The 16,410-nt window shown below is 39.2% G+C and overlaps 1 protein-coding gene across 2 annotated transcripts; it reads left to right on the forward strand.

The window, feature by feature from the left end:
- Positions 1–2,473: 2,473 nt before the first annotated feature.
- Positions 2,474–5,666, forward strand: LOC121451638 (olfactory receptor 8B3-like). 2 transcript variants are annotated; one of them, XM_041657337.1, is made up of 2 exons: positions 2,474–2,498; positions 4,759–5,666. In XM_041657337.1, exons 1-2 carry the CDS (start codon positions 2,474–2,476, stop codon positions 5,664–5,666), a joined length of 933 nt encoding a protein of 310 aa, XP_041513271.1. The 2 variants fall into 2 exon arrangements, with proteins under 2 accessions (XP_041513271.1, XP_041513270.1); XM_041657336.1 differs by lacking the exon at positions 2,474–2,498 and adding an exon at positions 3,311–3,324 and having other exon boundaries at positions 4,733–5,666.
- Positions 5,667–16,410: the final 10,744 nt, after the last annotated feature.

Consider the following 16,410-nt stretch of genomic DNA (forward strand, 5'->3'; position numbering starts at 1 on the left):
AGGAAATAAACATAACATTTTTTTAGTGTGGATAAGTGTAAATGTCATGTGTGTAGCTCAGATAATATTCAGAGGACTTCCACTGTTTCTTTAAAATCTCAATTAAGGAAGCTGAAACCAGGCATCTGGCACTGGCACTAAGATCTGACTTTAGAGTCATGAAAGCAACCTACATCTTTCCTGTCAGCCATTGCCTCTGTGGCCACCCTTGCTTACCCCTAAGCTCAGGCTTTGGACTGACCCCAGCAAAGCAATCCCAGCAGCCTCTCGGGCTTTGTCTTCCTCAGCAGCCATTTATTTCACTGTAGGGTATGTTTAACATATAGAGGATTGCTCGATTTCCATAGTTGTCCTAAAGTATAATTACAGAATCTAAATGTGGTGTTTCAGTTCCAGTTGAAGTTCCTAGAGTACTCTGTGCTTAGTAACTTTGGTTGAGCCATATAATACTGTGTTAGAGTATTTTGTAGCTCATCACCCTGGATAAGCATTGGTCTAGAGAACTAGATACACATAAGTCAGAAGGTACAGCCTCCATATGCATGCATATATAGTTAAATGTGTATGTATATGTACCTGTGTATGCACATACACACAAATTATATATACCACAAACTCCGATAAAACAAGTACATAGACCAAATACATATGTAGACACATAAACAATTGAGAAAGAAAAATGTGCTGTAAAAAAATAGGTAATTCTAAAAATAAAAATCTTAATAGAATGAGGGTATTGTGTAAAATAAGAAGCAAGGAATCTATGATAAACCTTTCATTGATAACCCCTTTGAAATTTTTATTCAATACAGCATTGATAGTTCTAGAAAAGAATCATTGGGCATGAAAATCCAACAACTGCTATTGTGCTATTAAAATAGATATCTCGAAGGATGATTTCTCTTTTAAGAGGATAAGGACCTTTCTACCAAAAGTTCTATTGAAAAAAATAAAATCCTATAATTAATATAAACATTAAACTAACTAAAATATTAACATTTAAGTACAAACTGCATTTAAATAAACTAACCATGAATAGTATGAAGAGGAAATGAAGACAGTAAACATATATGCTAATGCATCCTAATGCAGCCCAAAAGAGAGCAGAAACAATAAAATCTACCAATCTTTTTTTTTATTATTGAGAAAAGAAGAAAAAAAACATAAACAAAAAACAAGTTTCCACCTCCTCCCAGGGTCCCATTTCCCTCTCCCTCCTCCCACCCTTCTCCCCCTCCTCCCACCCTTCTTCCCCTCCCCCCACTCCTCTCCCCCTCCCTCTCCAGTCCACAGAGCAGTCCGGGTTCCCTGCCCTGTGGTAAGTCCTAGGTCCTCCCCACTCCGTCCATATCTAGGAAGGTGAACATCCAAACTGGCTAGGCTCCCACAAAGCCAGCACATTAAGTAGGATCAAAACCCCCTGCCATTGTCCTTGGCTTCTCATCAGCCCTCATTGTTCGCCATGTTCAGAGAGTCCGGTTTTATCCCATGCTTTTTCAGTCACAGTCCAGCTGGCCTTGGTGAGCTCCCAGTAGATCAGCTCCACTGTCTCAGTGGGTGGATGCACGCCTCGGGGTCCCGACTTCTTTGCTCATGTTCTCCCTCCTTCTGCTCCTCATTGGGACCTTGGGAGTTCAGTCCAGTGCTCCTGTGTGGGTCTCTGTCTCTATCCCTATCCATCACCAGATGAAGGTTCTATGATGATATGCAAGATATTCGTCAGTATTGCTCTAGGATAGGGTCAATTCAGGATTCCAATCCTCAGCTGCCCAAGGAACTAACTGGGTACCTCATCTTGGGCACTTGGGAGCCCCTCTAGGGTCAAGTCTCTTGCCCACCCTAAAGTGGCTCCCTTAACTAAGAATTGTGGATCCGTGCTCCCCTATCCACCATTCCTTTATCCCAATTCTCCTGTTTCCCCAAGTCCCCCCTCCTTCTCTTCTACCTTTTCTCTCCCCATCTCCCCTTACCCCCATCCCACCCCACCCCCAAGCTCCCAATTTTCTCCCCGGCAATTTGGTCTACTTCCCTTAGCCAAGAGGATAACTATATGTTTTTCCTTGGGTTCACCTTCTTACTTAGCTTCTTTAGGTTCACCAATTGTAGACTCCGTGGCCCTTATTTATGGGGAGGCTGTGGAGGAACGGGTACCCTCATCCATTGCTGGTGGGAATGCAATCTTGTGCAACCACTGTGGAAGTCAGTGTTTCGGTTTCTCAGGAAATTCGGGATCAACTTACCCCTGGACCCAGCAATACCACTCCTGGGAATATACCCAAGAGATGCTCTATCATATGACAAAAGCATTTGTTCAACTATGTTCATAGAAGTATTATTTGTAATAGCCAGAACCTGGAAACAACCTAGATGCCCTTCAATCGAAGAATGGATGAAGAAAGTATGGAATATATACACGCTAGAGTACTACGCTGTGGTAAAAAACAATGACTTCTCGAATTTTGCATGCAAATGGATGGAAATAGAAAACACTATCCTGAGTGAGGTATCCCAGACCCAAAAAGATGAACATGGGATGTACTCGCTCATAATTGGTTTCTACCAATCTTTTTTGAAAGAAATTACTAAGACATAAATATAAGGAAACATGTCCTCATTAGTAGGTTGGAAAATAATACTTTTTAAAAAGTCACTTAAAAGATGTACATCTGCTTTATCCGAGGATGTTTTTGTGCATTGGAAGTATCATGCACTTCTTTCATCTATAGGCAGAAATCAGTAGGCAACAATTTTCAACATTTATCCCTATATTGACCTAAGAGTATTAAGTGTGCAATCAGCCAATCTCAATCACCATACCTTTCTTAGTGGCATTTGGGATCATAGTATATACTATGTTGTCCTGAAAAACCTATGAACAGGCTAGACAGAAAATTATACTATGGATAATCTGTGAACAAAATGTGACATTGAATATGTATATGTACATCACATACATTTTCTAAGATTAAGTTTTCATTCTTAGTTCGTAGTGCAATGTCAAGAACAGTGCATAGTTAGAAGCTAGCTTATTTTTCCCTATCAGATTTACAGAGGCTGGTTTCATGGCAGGTCAGGATGAAGGGAACTCACAATTAATTTTCAAATTCCTCATAGTTCCTTTGAGATTTAATGAGTTCATAACTGTTGTTTATTTTCTGTGTTAATGAAGTAAGGTACTGCAATTCTTTCTCAATAATCTTGATGAATTATAAAAAAAAATATTTTCAATTTCCCTGGGGGATTTCCAATCCCTAAAGCGAAGGAAAAACCTGAATTAAAATGAAAACCCTTAGGAAATGATGAAAGACTAATGTCTAAGGAACAGTCGTAAACTACTTATTTCCATATTACACATAAAAATTGCTCTTTTGAGAATTTTGTGTGATTATCTACCCTGTTTAATACTGAGTGTATTAGAACTCATTAATTGCACATTAAAACTCTTACTTATCAAAGGTAAATGTGTGAAAAAATTTCTCCGCTACTTGAGATGGCTGTAAGTTATGATAACAAGTTATGGCTTTTAGTTTGGAGACACTGACTAGATACATTCTATAAATGTCTCTGTAATTTCATTGCTCTTCCGGGATCATCCAAGTAAGTAAGCAATGAGAAAATATTGTATATTTTATGTAATAAATGGAAAGTTCAGAAGTAAATTTATATTATTATTTTCTGTAAGACTAAATTTCAGAGATCTAGGATGCAAGTCACTTTTTCTTAGTATGGAGTATTGAGACTCAGGTGAGAGTGTTGTAAGTATCCATTTAAAGTGGGTCATGCAGACTGTGAAGATACACTGATGACTTTAAGAAAGGCAGAAGATTTATGTGGTTCCTCCTCTTTGGACAGAACCAAATTACTCTACTTTCATGTTTTTTTCTATCTTTGACATAGGATTAGCGAAACTACTTCTGAATATTTAGAACAATGTACTAATCTCAGCTTTCAAGGTCTAGCATGTGTTAGAACAGCACATGTTGCCAGGGTGTATACATTCAATATCAGCAATGAGGGGACAATTCAAGACATGGAAACATTGATGATGAGAATGATGAGTCTCTCTTGGTACTGCTCTCATATTTAATATTCCTTGGCTTTCAGGAGTTACCTTTTCATATTGTAGTATTAATAGTCATCTGTGGGATGGATTTAATATTGTACTTTGTTATTGTTCTTGTTGATAACTGAGGGCAGAAAGAGCATAAGAGCCAGGGGATAGATGAATATAAAGAAAAAATGTTTTCTGGACACAGAATAGTAGTTACATATACAAGCTTACAGGTGCATTACAAGCCAACCTTAGCATTTAAAGAAGAGCTGGGTAAGAAGTCACAATTTTAGCTAAGAGCTAACGGCAGTTTTCAGATTCTGGGAGAGGAAGAGTCAGGCTTCTCTAAGAGAATACCCTCTGGTAAGTCAAGTGTCCTAGTGAAAGTCTACATTTTCAACAATATATAGACAGCACAAATTAGCCTGATGAATAAAAAAGGATAATACAGTAAGGTAGGTAGTGAAGAAGGATGGATCTGTGAATATTTGGGGGAGGAAGAGTGAATATGAACAGGGCAAATATGAAATAATATTATATATGTGTGTGTATGCCAAAAGAATTTGGATAAGAAAAACATAACCATTAGGTAAGTTATGTTACATGCAAGGCTGTTGTGGGAATCGCTGCATTTCTCTCTAACATGATTCTTCTTGACTGTGTGCGTAGATTCCTTTAAAGAATGGCTCCCAAAAATAGCTCTTCAGTGACTGAATTTTTTCTGGTGGGATTAACAAAGGAGCCTGATCTCCAGTGTCCACTCTTCATCCTCTTTCTGGTGATGTACGTGGTCACTGTGTTGGGAAATCTCGGATTGATCATCTTGATTGCACTGAATTCTCATCTTCACACCCCGATGTACTACTTCCTCTTTAACTTGTCCTTTGTTGACCTCTGCTATTCATCTGCGTTTTCACCCCAAATGTTAATGAGCTTTATATCAGAGAAAAACATTATTTCTTATAGTGGATGCATGACCCAGCTTTTCTTTATCAGCTTTTTCTCTATTTCTGAGTGTTATGTGCTAACCTCAATGGCCTATGATCGCTATGTGGCCATCTGTAATCCACTCTTGTATAATATTATCATGTCTCCTAATTTATGTTTGAACCTTATGCTTGGTTCATATTTGATGGTATTTTCTGGTGCCATGGCTCAAACTGGATGCATCTTGAGACTGATTTTCTGTGGTGCAAACACCATCAATCACTACTTTTGTGATATCCTCCCTTTGCTTCAGCTCTCCTGCACCAGTACTTATATCAATGAGCTGGGGGTTTCTGTTGTCGTGGGTATCAACATCATTGTGCCCAGCATCACCATCTTTATTTCTTATGGTTTCATCCTCTCCAATATTTTCCATATAAACTCCACTGAAAACAGGTTCAATGCCTTCAACACCTGCAGTTCCCACATAATTGCTGTTTCTCTATTCTTTGCGTCAGGTGCATTTATGTATCTCAAACCCTCCTCTGCCATGTCAATGGATAAAGGTAAAATATCTTCTGTCTTTTATACCAATACAGTTCCTCTGCTGAATCCTTTAATATACAGCTTGAGGAACAAAGATGTTAAAATTGCCTTGAAAAAGACACTGACTAAAAGAAAGTATTGATCTGAAAGAGTGTCCAATTGATAGAAATTTCTGTCTCACCACATTTCACAGCTGTTAAGTCCCAAAGATTAATACAGAGGTCTATATCAATTATAAACTGATTAGCCCAGTATCTCAGGCTCTTCCTATCAAGTTATTCTTATAACTTATATTAGCTCATTATTCTTTTCTGCTAGCTATGTTGCTTGGTACCTTTTTAGGCGAGGCAGTAACGTCTTTCTTCCTCTGCAGCTCTGTCATGGTCACGACTGCAGACCCAAACTTCCCTCTTCCCAGAATTCTTGTTGCCCTGCATATACTTCCTGCCTGGCTACTGGCAAATCTGCGTTTTATTAAAAATAATAGAAGTAACAGGATAAAAGACAATTGTCCCACAACAGTGTCCTTTGTAACATAGTTACAAGAATGGAAAGTCAGTTTTGTTAGTTTCATTTGTGTGTCCATTCTGTTCCCCTATTTTTTTGGTAATTGAGTGAAAACATTTGAATGCCCTTTCAGCAATGTTTTTTCAATATCTGTTTTTTAAAGATATTGACTTCTACTGACTTCCTTTGGCAGGATGAATTTCTCATTTTCTATCACATGTACTTTAAAAATTCTAGCAGGAAATCCCCCCACCCCAAGCCTGCATTTTCTGCTAGTTCCTTTGCTCAGGAACAGTTTTCTGCTCCTACACTAAGGCTACCCACCCAGAGCGGTGAGTGCCTGCCTACCGGGCAGGCCTCAAGCTCCCCTGTAAGGGAGCCCGGCCATCTTCAGCTTGTGCTCCAGGGGTGCCTGTGCTCTCCTGGATCTTGCCCCACCTGCCCGGTTTTTCCTTTTGTCCCTGGATCATCGGGCTACCAGGCGGCCCTGTTTAGGTACTGAGGAGTTCCATCTGGACGGGTGAGTGTGTGCTATCCAGGGGCGGATTGTCCAGGAAGAGACCACAAACACCCATCCCCCAGCTCCTTCTGCAGGGCTTTCTTACTCACGAACCACCCCCCCCCCCCCCCACACACACACACAAGCCTGCATTTTCTGCTAGGTCCTTTGCTCAGGAACAATTTTCTGCTCCTACACTAAGGCTACCCACCCAGAGAGGTGAGTACCTGCCTACTGGGCAGGCCTCAAGGAACCCCCCCACCCCACCCCGAAAGGGAGCACGCACACCTTCAGCTTTTGCGGCAGGGTGTACTGTGTTCTACTCGTCCCCGCCCTGGCCCCCAAGTTCTCCCCTTTGTCCGCCCGTCATTGGACTACCAGGCGTCTATGTTTCGGTGTTGAGAAGTTCCATCTGGACCGGACAGTTCCTGCTTCTACACTGAAGAGTTACAACCAGAGAGTCAGTCACAGCAAAGACTGGACCAAGACACCAGGCCTCTCCTGGCTCCATTTGAAGGAAGAGATGGGAAGGCGCCAGAGCAAGACTTCCTCCAACAACCTGAAAGGCAACATGACATCACCAGAATCCAGGGATCCCGAAATAAGAAGAATTGTATATTTAAAATTATGATTACTTTATCTTTTCTTCCCACGACAGAAGATCAATATCTGATAATGGCCACATCTCATAATGTTAGGTTAGAATTCTGACAAGTAATTGGAAGTACTCATCTGGCATGCCGCACCTTTAGGAAAATGCAGTTATGGATTTTTCTATTCTGGGAGTTCTATATTCCATTAGAGAATGTCCCCGTTACAAATAAGAAATGACAGTTTCCATAGTAAACTAAATTTGTCCTCTCATATGTACAAGCACTATGAACTAAACAGAAGTAAGGGGTTCTCTTAGTTAATTTGCCAAGTTGAGTTTTGTAATTTTTTTATAGAAGACATATTTTGAGTCTGAATTTGGAGATAATGACTGAATTTGGGAATTTAAACTTGAAAGAACTATTGGGAGAATAAGCTAAGTTATGATAAAGTTTTTAAGTAAATATGATATTCAATTATGACTCTTTGATAAAAGGGCAAAAATGACAATCCTTAAGATACCAATTCAATAAAGAAGACCATCTATAATCAAAATTGTACATTTTAAAAGTTAAGGACATTGTTTTATTGTAAAAAGTTATCTATATACAATTTGGTAAGCATCAGCAGAGTTAGACATTTTAAAGCTATAAATCTTCACATTGGAGTTTATACTTTTACTTTTGAATGTAGAAAACTTTTATCTACTCATTCACCACCAAAAAAATTCCATAATAGAAATAGAAAAGATCTATAAAACCATTAAAATATACCAATTTTATATTGTATATGGAAATATAATTTATAGATTAATAAAATTATAATAGAAAAATTTTATGCAGTTTCATAGACAAGAAAGTGAAAAAATATTTAGATTACCAAACCCTTTTTCTGCATATTTAAAAATACTAGTGACTGCCATTAACTGGGATGAAATAGAATCTCATTGTAGCTTTTACTTGCATTTATTTGATGTCTAGTTGAATTTTTTTGTGTTCATCAAACATTTGCATTTTGTCTTTTGATAAATGTTTTTTCATTTCCCAGCACATTTATTAATTAGTTGTTTGATTTAATGTTGTTAATTATCCTATTTATCTTTCTTAGGGGGGTTGAGACAGGGTTTCTATGTAGCTTTGGAGCCTGTCCTGGAACTAGTTCTTGTAGACTAGCAGACCTTAAACTCACTGAGATCTGCCTGCCTCTGCCTTCCATGTGTTGAAATTAAAGGTGTGTGCCACCACTGTTTGGCTTCCTTTTCATCTTTTTATAAACTAGATACCAAACTTATGTAAGATGATTAGTTATCAAAATCTACAAGCTCTCTATATTTGATTTAATCCTTTTCTTTGCAGGTTTTAATTTCACAAGACTTTAGTTTTTAATTGTTGGTATTAACCTGAGTGACCAGGTGGTATTCAGAAATACCAACTCTAATTTTTGCTATAGCAGCTTCAATTTTTCAGGCCTTACCTTCAGGCAGTGGTTGTCAAACTTGCTCACGCTGCAACCCTTTAAAACAGTTCTTTATGGTACAGTGACCACAACCATCAAATTATTTTCAATGCAGCTTAATAATTGCAAATTTGCTACTATTAAAAATCAATTGTAAATATCTGTGTTTTCCTATGATCTTAGATGACCCCAGTGGAAGTGTCTTTTGACATTCGCAAATGGGTCACAATTTACTGGTTGAAAACGGCTGCTGTCTATCTGAAGCTGATTTTTGTGAAAAATAGGGATTACTTCTTTATTATAACAGTGACTATCTAGTATTCCCAGAAACATTTGTTGAATAGGCTATATTTCCTACAATGTATATTCTTGGTATGTTTGCCAAACTTTAGTTAGTTATAGCTTGATGAGGTTATGCCCATGTCCTAATTTAGTTCTATTGTTTTTACTCAAGTATTACACTGTATTTTGTTACTATGGTAGTCTCATGCATATTAGAATCAGGAATGGTGACATCATTAGTATTGACTTTTTGCTCAGGATTGTTTTGATTGCCCAGGATATTTTCTGATCCCAGAGGAATTTCACAATGTGTTTCTATTTCTTTGAAGCTGGAATTGCAATTAGTTGGGAAGGTAAAGAATTTGTGATTTTGGAAGTGAGTTTTTGTAATATCAATTTCCCAGTAATGAGTATGGAAAGTCTTCTCATCTTCTAGAACCAACCTCAATTTTTTTTTGTATATTTTAAAGTTTTCAATGGTAAAGTCACATTCTGGTTTTACTGATTTCAGTTTTGTTTTTGTTTTTTTGTTTTTTTTTGTTAATCACTAATGGGTATATTTCCTTGACTTGACAGCATGTTAATATTGGGAAAGCTACTGATATTTGTGTTACTTTAGTGTACTGTCTGTTTACCAGACCTGAGCATTCATTTTTTTTTCAATTAAACAGTAACTTCTTGAAGGATTTTTTTTATTTTCTCTTTTGTATAGTATGGTATCATCTTCAAATAGAAAGAACACTGATTTTTCCATATTATCTTTTTTATTTATTATTGTCTTGTCTTGTGGATTTTGATAAGCCTTCAAGCACTATGCTCACTAAGAATGAGCAAAGTGCTAACCCTACCCACCCTTATGACATCTCCACACTCAGATGCCTAGCTCCAATGGAGCAGCTCAAGCACTGACTATCTCTAGTTCTGATAACACATTCTGCATATGCTCAACCTAAAAGCCTGGGTCATGCATCAGACACAAAGCAAGAAAGGAAGTCACATGCCCAGGTCACAATGTAAAAACACAAATGTTATGAAAGGTAAAGGCAGTATGCCCCACAATATACACACTAGTATTACAGAAATGATCTTCAATAAGATGAACCATTAATAAATGAACCTTAGAACAGAGAATTTTTTTAAAAAGAAAACATTATCTTATCAAATAATTCAAAAACATTAAAAGTGAACTCTACAGGATAAATTTAAATGCTTGTTTCATATTCAAGAAAACAGCATATTTCTAGCTGAAAGAGTGAAAGGACCAACAGAGAAAGATGACACCAAGAAAACAAAGCCTTAAATCAACATGAGTTCATAAAAACTCAGAAATTGAGGCCTGTCCTTGACTGATTGATTTGAGGCAAGGACATATTCCGTAACTTTTATACAGGTGTATACATCAACAGCAGAAGTGGAAGAGGATATCATCAATAGTTTCTATATAGATCTCCAGAATGAGATTAGTAGGACACATAAGAACGACATACTAATTGATATGGGTGACATCAGCTCAAGAGTGTAATTCAGAGAATTGACTATGGTGTCAGACAAGGCAAACATAGAGGGGAATGACTGCTTCACCTCAGCTGTAAAACTGATTTATACACATCCAACATAAATACAAGCACGTCAAACCATCAAGATGCTGGATGTGGGAATCACCTGGCAAATGCACATATAGCCAAATTTACTACATTTAGATTAGCAGGAAACTCTTATCTAAGATCTATAACACCTGTCCCATAAAGCTGATGAAATTTGTCTATGAGAAGAATACTATCTCTTATGTAGGGTGCATGACTCAGATGTTTCTCTTTCTCTTTTTTGTCATTTCTGAATGCTACATGTCAACCTCAATAGCCTATGATCACTATTCAGCTATATGTAATCCACTACTGTATAAGGTTACCATGTCCTCTCAGGTATGTTCTATGCTATGTCTTGCTTTCTATAGGATGGTTACTCTCCTGAGTGCTGCAGCTGTTTAGGGACAGAAAGAGATGCTCTGCTTTTATGCGCTCAGGGCCAGCACTCCCACGTGCCACAGGTGACAAGTAGAGGGAGGCATCTCTTCCTAACCCACACCACCATAATCAAAAATGAAGGGTGGGGTTAGATCTCCCATTCCTACATTCTCAGAGTAGGTTCAACTGCACTCTCATCAATAGGATCAGCTCTACTGTGCTCCAAGGCAAGATACAGGGCATAGTTTCCTGAGTGCTACAATAAGTAATCAGGAGTGTCAGCTCCCTTGCCTATTACAAGTGACTAGGACAAGGGAAGGAAGCTCTCTTTCTCTTCCCCTAACCACCACATGTCAGATCAGTGGTTGTGGCCAGCTATCTCATTCTCACACCTTCAAGGCAAGCTCACCCATCCCTCTGCCTAAAGGGACAACTCTTTTGCTGTCCAGTTGAGATGCAGGGTCCACTTTCCTGAGTGCTTATGATGTTAAGTGGGAGAGTCACCTCTTTCTTCCATTGTAGGTAATGAGGGGTTAGGAGTAAGAAGACATCTCTCCTCTTCCCATATTACTATACGACAGATGGGTAATAGGAAGAGCACTCCCACAGTCACTGCTTTGGAGTTGTATCTCTCACATCTCCACCAACAGGGCCAGTTCTATTTTGAAACCCAGGTGAGGTGCAGGGCCTGCTCTCCTGAGTACTACTGCTTGTGAGGGACAGGAGAAGCTCTCACACCTTTATGACTTCAGGATCAGGTCTTACACCTGCCTCAGACACAGAGGCAGGGGACATCTCTTGCCCCACTCCCATGGCACCATGTTGCAAGGAGGGACGCTTGTTGGATTCCGAGCACCCGGCTAGCTTATACCTGAAATAATCACACAAAACTGTATTTATTAAAACATGCTTAGCCCATTTGCTCTAACTTTTTATTGGCTAACTCTTACATCTTAATTTAACCCATTTCTAGTAGTCTGTGCATCACCATGAGGTTGTGAACTACCAGAAATTTTCAGCATGTCTGTCTACATGGCTCCATTGTTTATCTTTAACTCCACCCTTCTTTTTCCAGCATTCATTCTATCTTTCCCTACCTACCTAAATTCTGCCTTTCCATTGGTCCAAAGCAGTTTCTTTATTCATTAATAGTAATCATAGCATACAGAGGGGACTCCCATATCACCTTCCCTTTTCTGTTTAAATAAAAAGTAAGTACTTTAACATTGTAAAATTACATATAACAAAACAGTTATCATGCAAGAATTATATTTACAATATTTATATCTATTCTATCTTTTATTATTACTAAGAAAAACTTTAACTATAAATTCTTCAACTTCATCAAAGACTCCAGAATGATACATTAGCTAAGTAAAAAGAAAGCACATTGTAAGCTATTCCAAAACTCTAGAAATGACAGAGACATCTTGCTACCTGGACAGTCACACAGAGTTCTTCTGTACTGTTGTGGCATCCAATCTTCAGCCCACAGACTCATAGTATCCAGGAAACTTTTCCATGAAGCAGCAAATTTCAAATACTTTTCGACCTATATTGGCAGCTTGTCCATCATATTTTTCTGTGTCCTGAAAAATGTTTGGCAGCCTCTTTCGTATATCAGGATCCTGAAAGATTGTCACACTTAGGCAAGTTCAACGTCATTTCTCTGTGGGTCCTGCTTGTCGGTTCAGCAGTACTGGTAGGAATAGTTTCTTGCCCAACTGGCAATCAAACTTCATATGGAGCCTCTTTGATGCCCATCTTCCTCTTGAAGTAATTGGTGTTGCCAGGAGCAGATGTGCCTCATTGCCATAAAATGTCCGATGTTATTAAAATATTTTTTTAAGTTTTTTTTTATTGCGAAAAGAAGAAAAAAAAACATAAACAAAAAACAAGTTTCCACCTCCTCCCAGCCTCCCTTTTCCCTTCCCCTCCTCCCACCCTTCTCCCCCTCCCCCCACTCCTCTCCCCCTCCCTCTCCAGTCCACAGAGCAGTCCGGGTTCCCTGCCCTGTGGTAAGTCCTAGGTCCTCCCCCATCCGTCCATATCTAGGAAGGTGAACATCCAAATTGGCTAGGCTCCCACAAAGCCAGCACATTAAGTAGGATCAAAACCCCCTGCCATTGTCCTTGGTGTCTCATCAGCCCTCATTGTTCGCCATGTTCAGAGAGTCCGGTTTTATCCCATGCTTTTTCAGTCACAGTCCAGCTGGCCTTGGTGAGCTCCCCGTAGATCAGCTCCACTGTCTCAGTGGGTGGATGCACGCCTCGTGGTCCCGACTTCTTTGCTCATGTTCTCCCTCCTTCTGCTCCTCATTGGGACCTTGGGAGCTCAGTCCAGTGCTCCTGTGTGGGTCTCTGTCTCTATCTCTATCCATCACCAGATGAAGGTTCTATGATGATATGCAAGATATTCGTCAGTATTGCTATAGGATAGGGTCAATTCAGGTTCCCAATCCTCAGCTGCCCAAGGAACTAACTGGGTACCTCATCTTGGGCACTTGGGAGCCCCTCTAGGGTCAAGTCTCTTGCCCACCCTAAAGTGGCTCCCTTAACTAAGAATTGTGGTTCCGTGCTCCCCTATCCACCTTTCCTTTATCCCAATTCTCCTGTTTCCCCAGGTCCCCCCTCCTTCCCTTATACCTTTTCTCTCCCCATCTCCCCTTACCCCCATCCCACCCCACCCCCAAGATCCCATTTTCTCCCCGGCAATTTGGTCTACTTCCCTTAGCCAAGAGGATAACTATATGTTTTTCCTTGGGTTCACCTTCTTACTTGGCTTCTTTAGATTCACCTATTGTAGACTCCGTGACCCTTATTTATGGCTAGAAACCAATTATGAGTGAGTACATCCCATATTCATCTTTTTGGGTCTGGGACACCTCACTCAGGATAGTGTTTTCTATTTCCATCCATTTGCATGCAAAATTCGAGAAGTCATTGTTTTTTACCGCAGAGTAGTACTCTAGCGTGTATATATTCCATACTTTCTTCATCCATTCTTCCATTGAAGGGCATCTAGGTTGTTTCCAGGTTCTGGCTATTACAAATAATACTGCTATGAACATAGTTGAACAAATGCTTTTGTCATATGATAGAGCATCTCTTGGGTATATTCCCAAGAGTGGTATTGCTGGGTCCAGGGGTAAGTTGATCCCGAATTTCCTGAGAAACCGAAACACTGACTTCCACAGTGGTTGCACAAGATTGCATTCCCACCAGCAATGGATGAGGGTACCCGTTCATCCACAGCCTCTTCAGCAAAGGTTATCCTTGGTGTTTTTGACTTTAGCCATTCTGACAGGTGTAAAATGATATCTCAAAGTTGTTTTGATTTGCATTTCCCTGATTGCTAAGGAAGTTGAGCACGGCCTTAAGTGTCTTTTGGCCATTTGAACTTCTTCTGTTGAGAATTCTCTGTTCAGTTCAGTGCCCCATTTTTTAATTGGGTTAATTAGCATTTTAAAGTCTAGTTTCTTGAGTTCTCTATATATTTTGGAGATCAGACCTTTGTCTGTTGCAGGGTTGGTGAAGATCTTCTCCCAGTCAGTAGGATGCCTTTGTGTCTTAGTGACCATGTCCTTTGCTTTACAGAAGCTTCTCAGTTTAAGTAGGTCCCATTTATTCAATGTTGCCCTTAATGTCTGTGCTTCTGGGGTTATACATAGGAAGCGATCTCCTGTGCCCATCTGTTGTAGGGTATTTCCCACTTTCTCTTCTATCAGGTTCAGTGTGTTCGGGCTGATATTGAGGTCTTTAATCCATTTGGACTTGAGTTTTGTGCATGGTGAGAGATATGGGTCTATTTTCATTCTTCTACAGGTTGACATCCAGTTGTGCCAGCACCATTTGTTGAAGATGCTTTCTTTCTTCCATTGTATACTTTTAGCTCCTTTATCGAAAATGAGGTGTTCATAGGTTTGTGGGATAAAATCCGGGTCTTCTATACGATTCCATTGGTCGACTTCTCTGTTTTTATGCCAGTACCACACTGTTTTCATTACTGTAGCTCTGTAATAGAGTTTGAAGTCAGGGATGGTAATGCCTCCAGAAGACCCTTTATTGTATAGGATTGTTTTGGCTATCCTGGGTTTTTTGTTTTTCCATATAAAGTTGATTATTGTCCTCTCAAGATCTGTGAAGAATTTTGATGGGATCTTGATGGGGATTGCATTGAATCTATAAATTGCCTTTGGTAGAATTGCCATTTTGACTATGTTGATCCTCCCAATCCAAGAGCAAGGGAGGTCCATCCATTTTTTGGTATCCTCTTCAATTTCTTTCTTCAATGCCTTAAAGTTCTTGTCAAATAGATCTTTCACTTCCTTGGTTAGATTTACCCCAAGATATTTTATGCTGTTTGTGGCTATCGTGAATGGTGAAGCTTCTCTGATTTCCCTCTCTGCTTCCATATCCTTTGTGTATAAGAGGGCGACTAATTTTTTGGAGTTGATCTTGTATCCTGCCACATTACTAAAGCTGTTTATCAGCTGTATAAGTTCTTTGTTGGAATTTTGGGGGTCGCTTATGTACACTATCATATCATCTGCAAATAACGAAAGTTTAACTTCTTCCTTTCCAATTCGAATCCCCTTGATCCCATTATGTTGTCTTTTTGCTATTGCTAGAATTTCAAGCACTATATTGAAGAGGTATGGCAAGAGTGGACAGCCTTGCCGTGTTCCTGAGTTAAGTGAGATGGCTTTGAGTTTCTCTCCGTTTAATTTGATGTTAGCTGTTGGCTTGCTGTATATAGCTTTTATTATATTTAGGTATGACCCTTGTACCCTTAATTTCTCCAAGACTTTTAACATAAATGGATGTTGAATTTTGTCAAATGCTTTTTCAGCATCTAATGAAATGATCATATGGTTTTTTTTCTTTCAGTTTATTTATATGCTGGATAACATTGATAGATTTTCGTATGTTGAACCAGCCCTGCTCTCAGGAATGAAGCCTACTTGATCATAATGGATAATTTTTCGGATGTGTTCTTGGATTCGATTTGCCAGTATTTTGTTGAGGATTTTTGTGTCGATATTCATGAGTGAGATTGGCCTGTAGTTCTCTTTCCTGGTTGAGTCTTTGATTGGTTTTGGTATCAGAGTAATTGTGGCTTCATAAAAGGAATTTGGTAATGACCCTTCTGTTTCTATATTGTGGAATACATTAAGGAGTATAGGTATTAGGTCTTCTTGGAAGTTCTGGTAGAATTCTGCATTGAAACCATCTGGTCCTGGGATTTTTTTGGTAGGGAGGTTTTTGATAACAGCTTCTAATTCTTCGCGACTGACAGGTCTGTTTAGATTGTTCACCTGGTCCTGGTTTAGTTTTGGTAAATGGTATTTATCTAAAAAAAGCCTCCATTTCTTTTATATTTTCCAGTTTTGTGGCATACAGGCTTTTGTAGAAAGATCTAAGGACTCTCTGAATTTCCTCTGTGTCTGTGGTTTTGTCCCCCTTTTCATTTCTGAACTTATTAATTTGCGTGTACTCTCTCTGTCGTTTGACTAGTTTGGATAGGGGTTTATCAATCTTGTTGATTTTCTCCCAGAACCAGCTTTTTGTTTCATTGATTCTTTGGAT

This window comes from Microtus oregoni, unplaced genomic scaffold, assembly GCF_018167655.1.
Source record: "Microtus oregoni isolate MIOR12 unplaced genomic scaffold, Mior012 000008F_ref0000371, whole genome shotgun sequence".
Lineage (NCBI taxonomy): Eukaryota > Metazoa > Chordata > Mammalia > Rodentia > Cricetidae > Microtus > Microtus oregoni.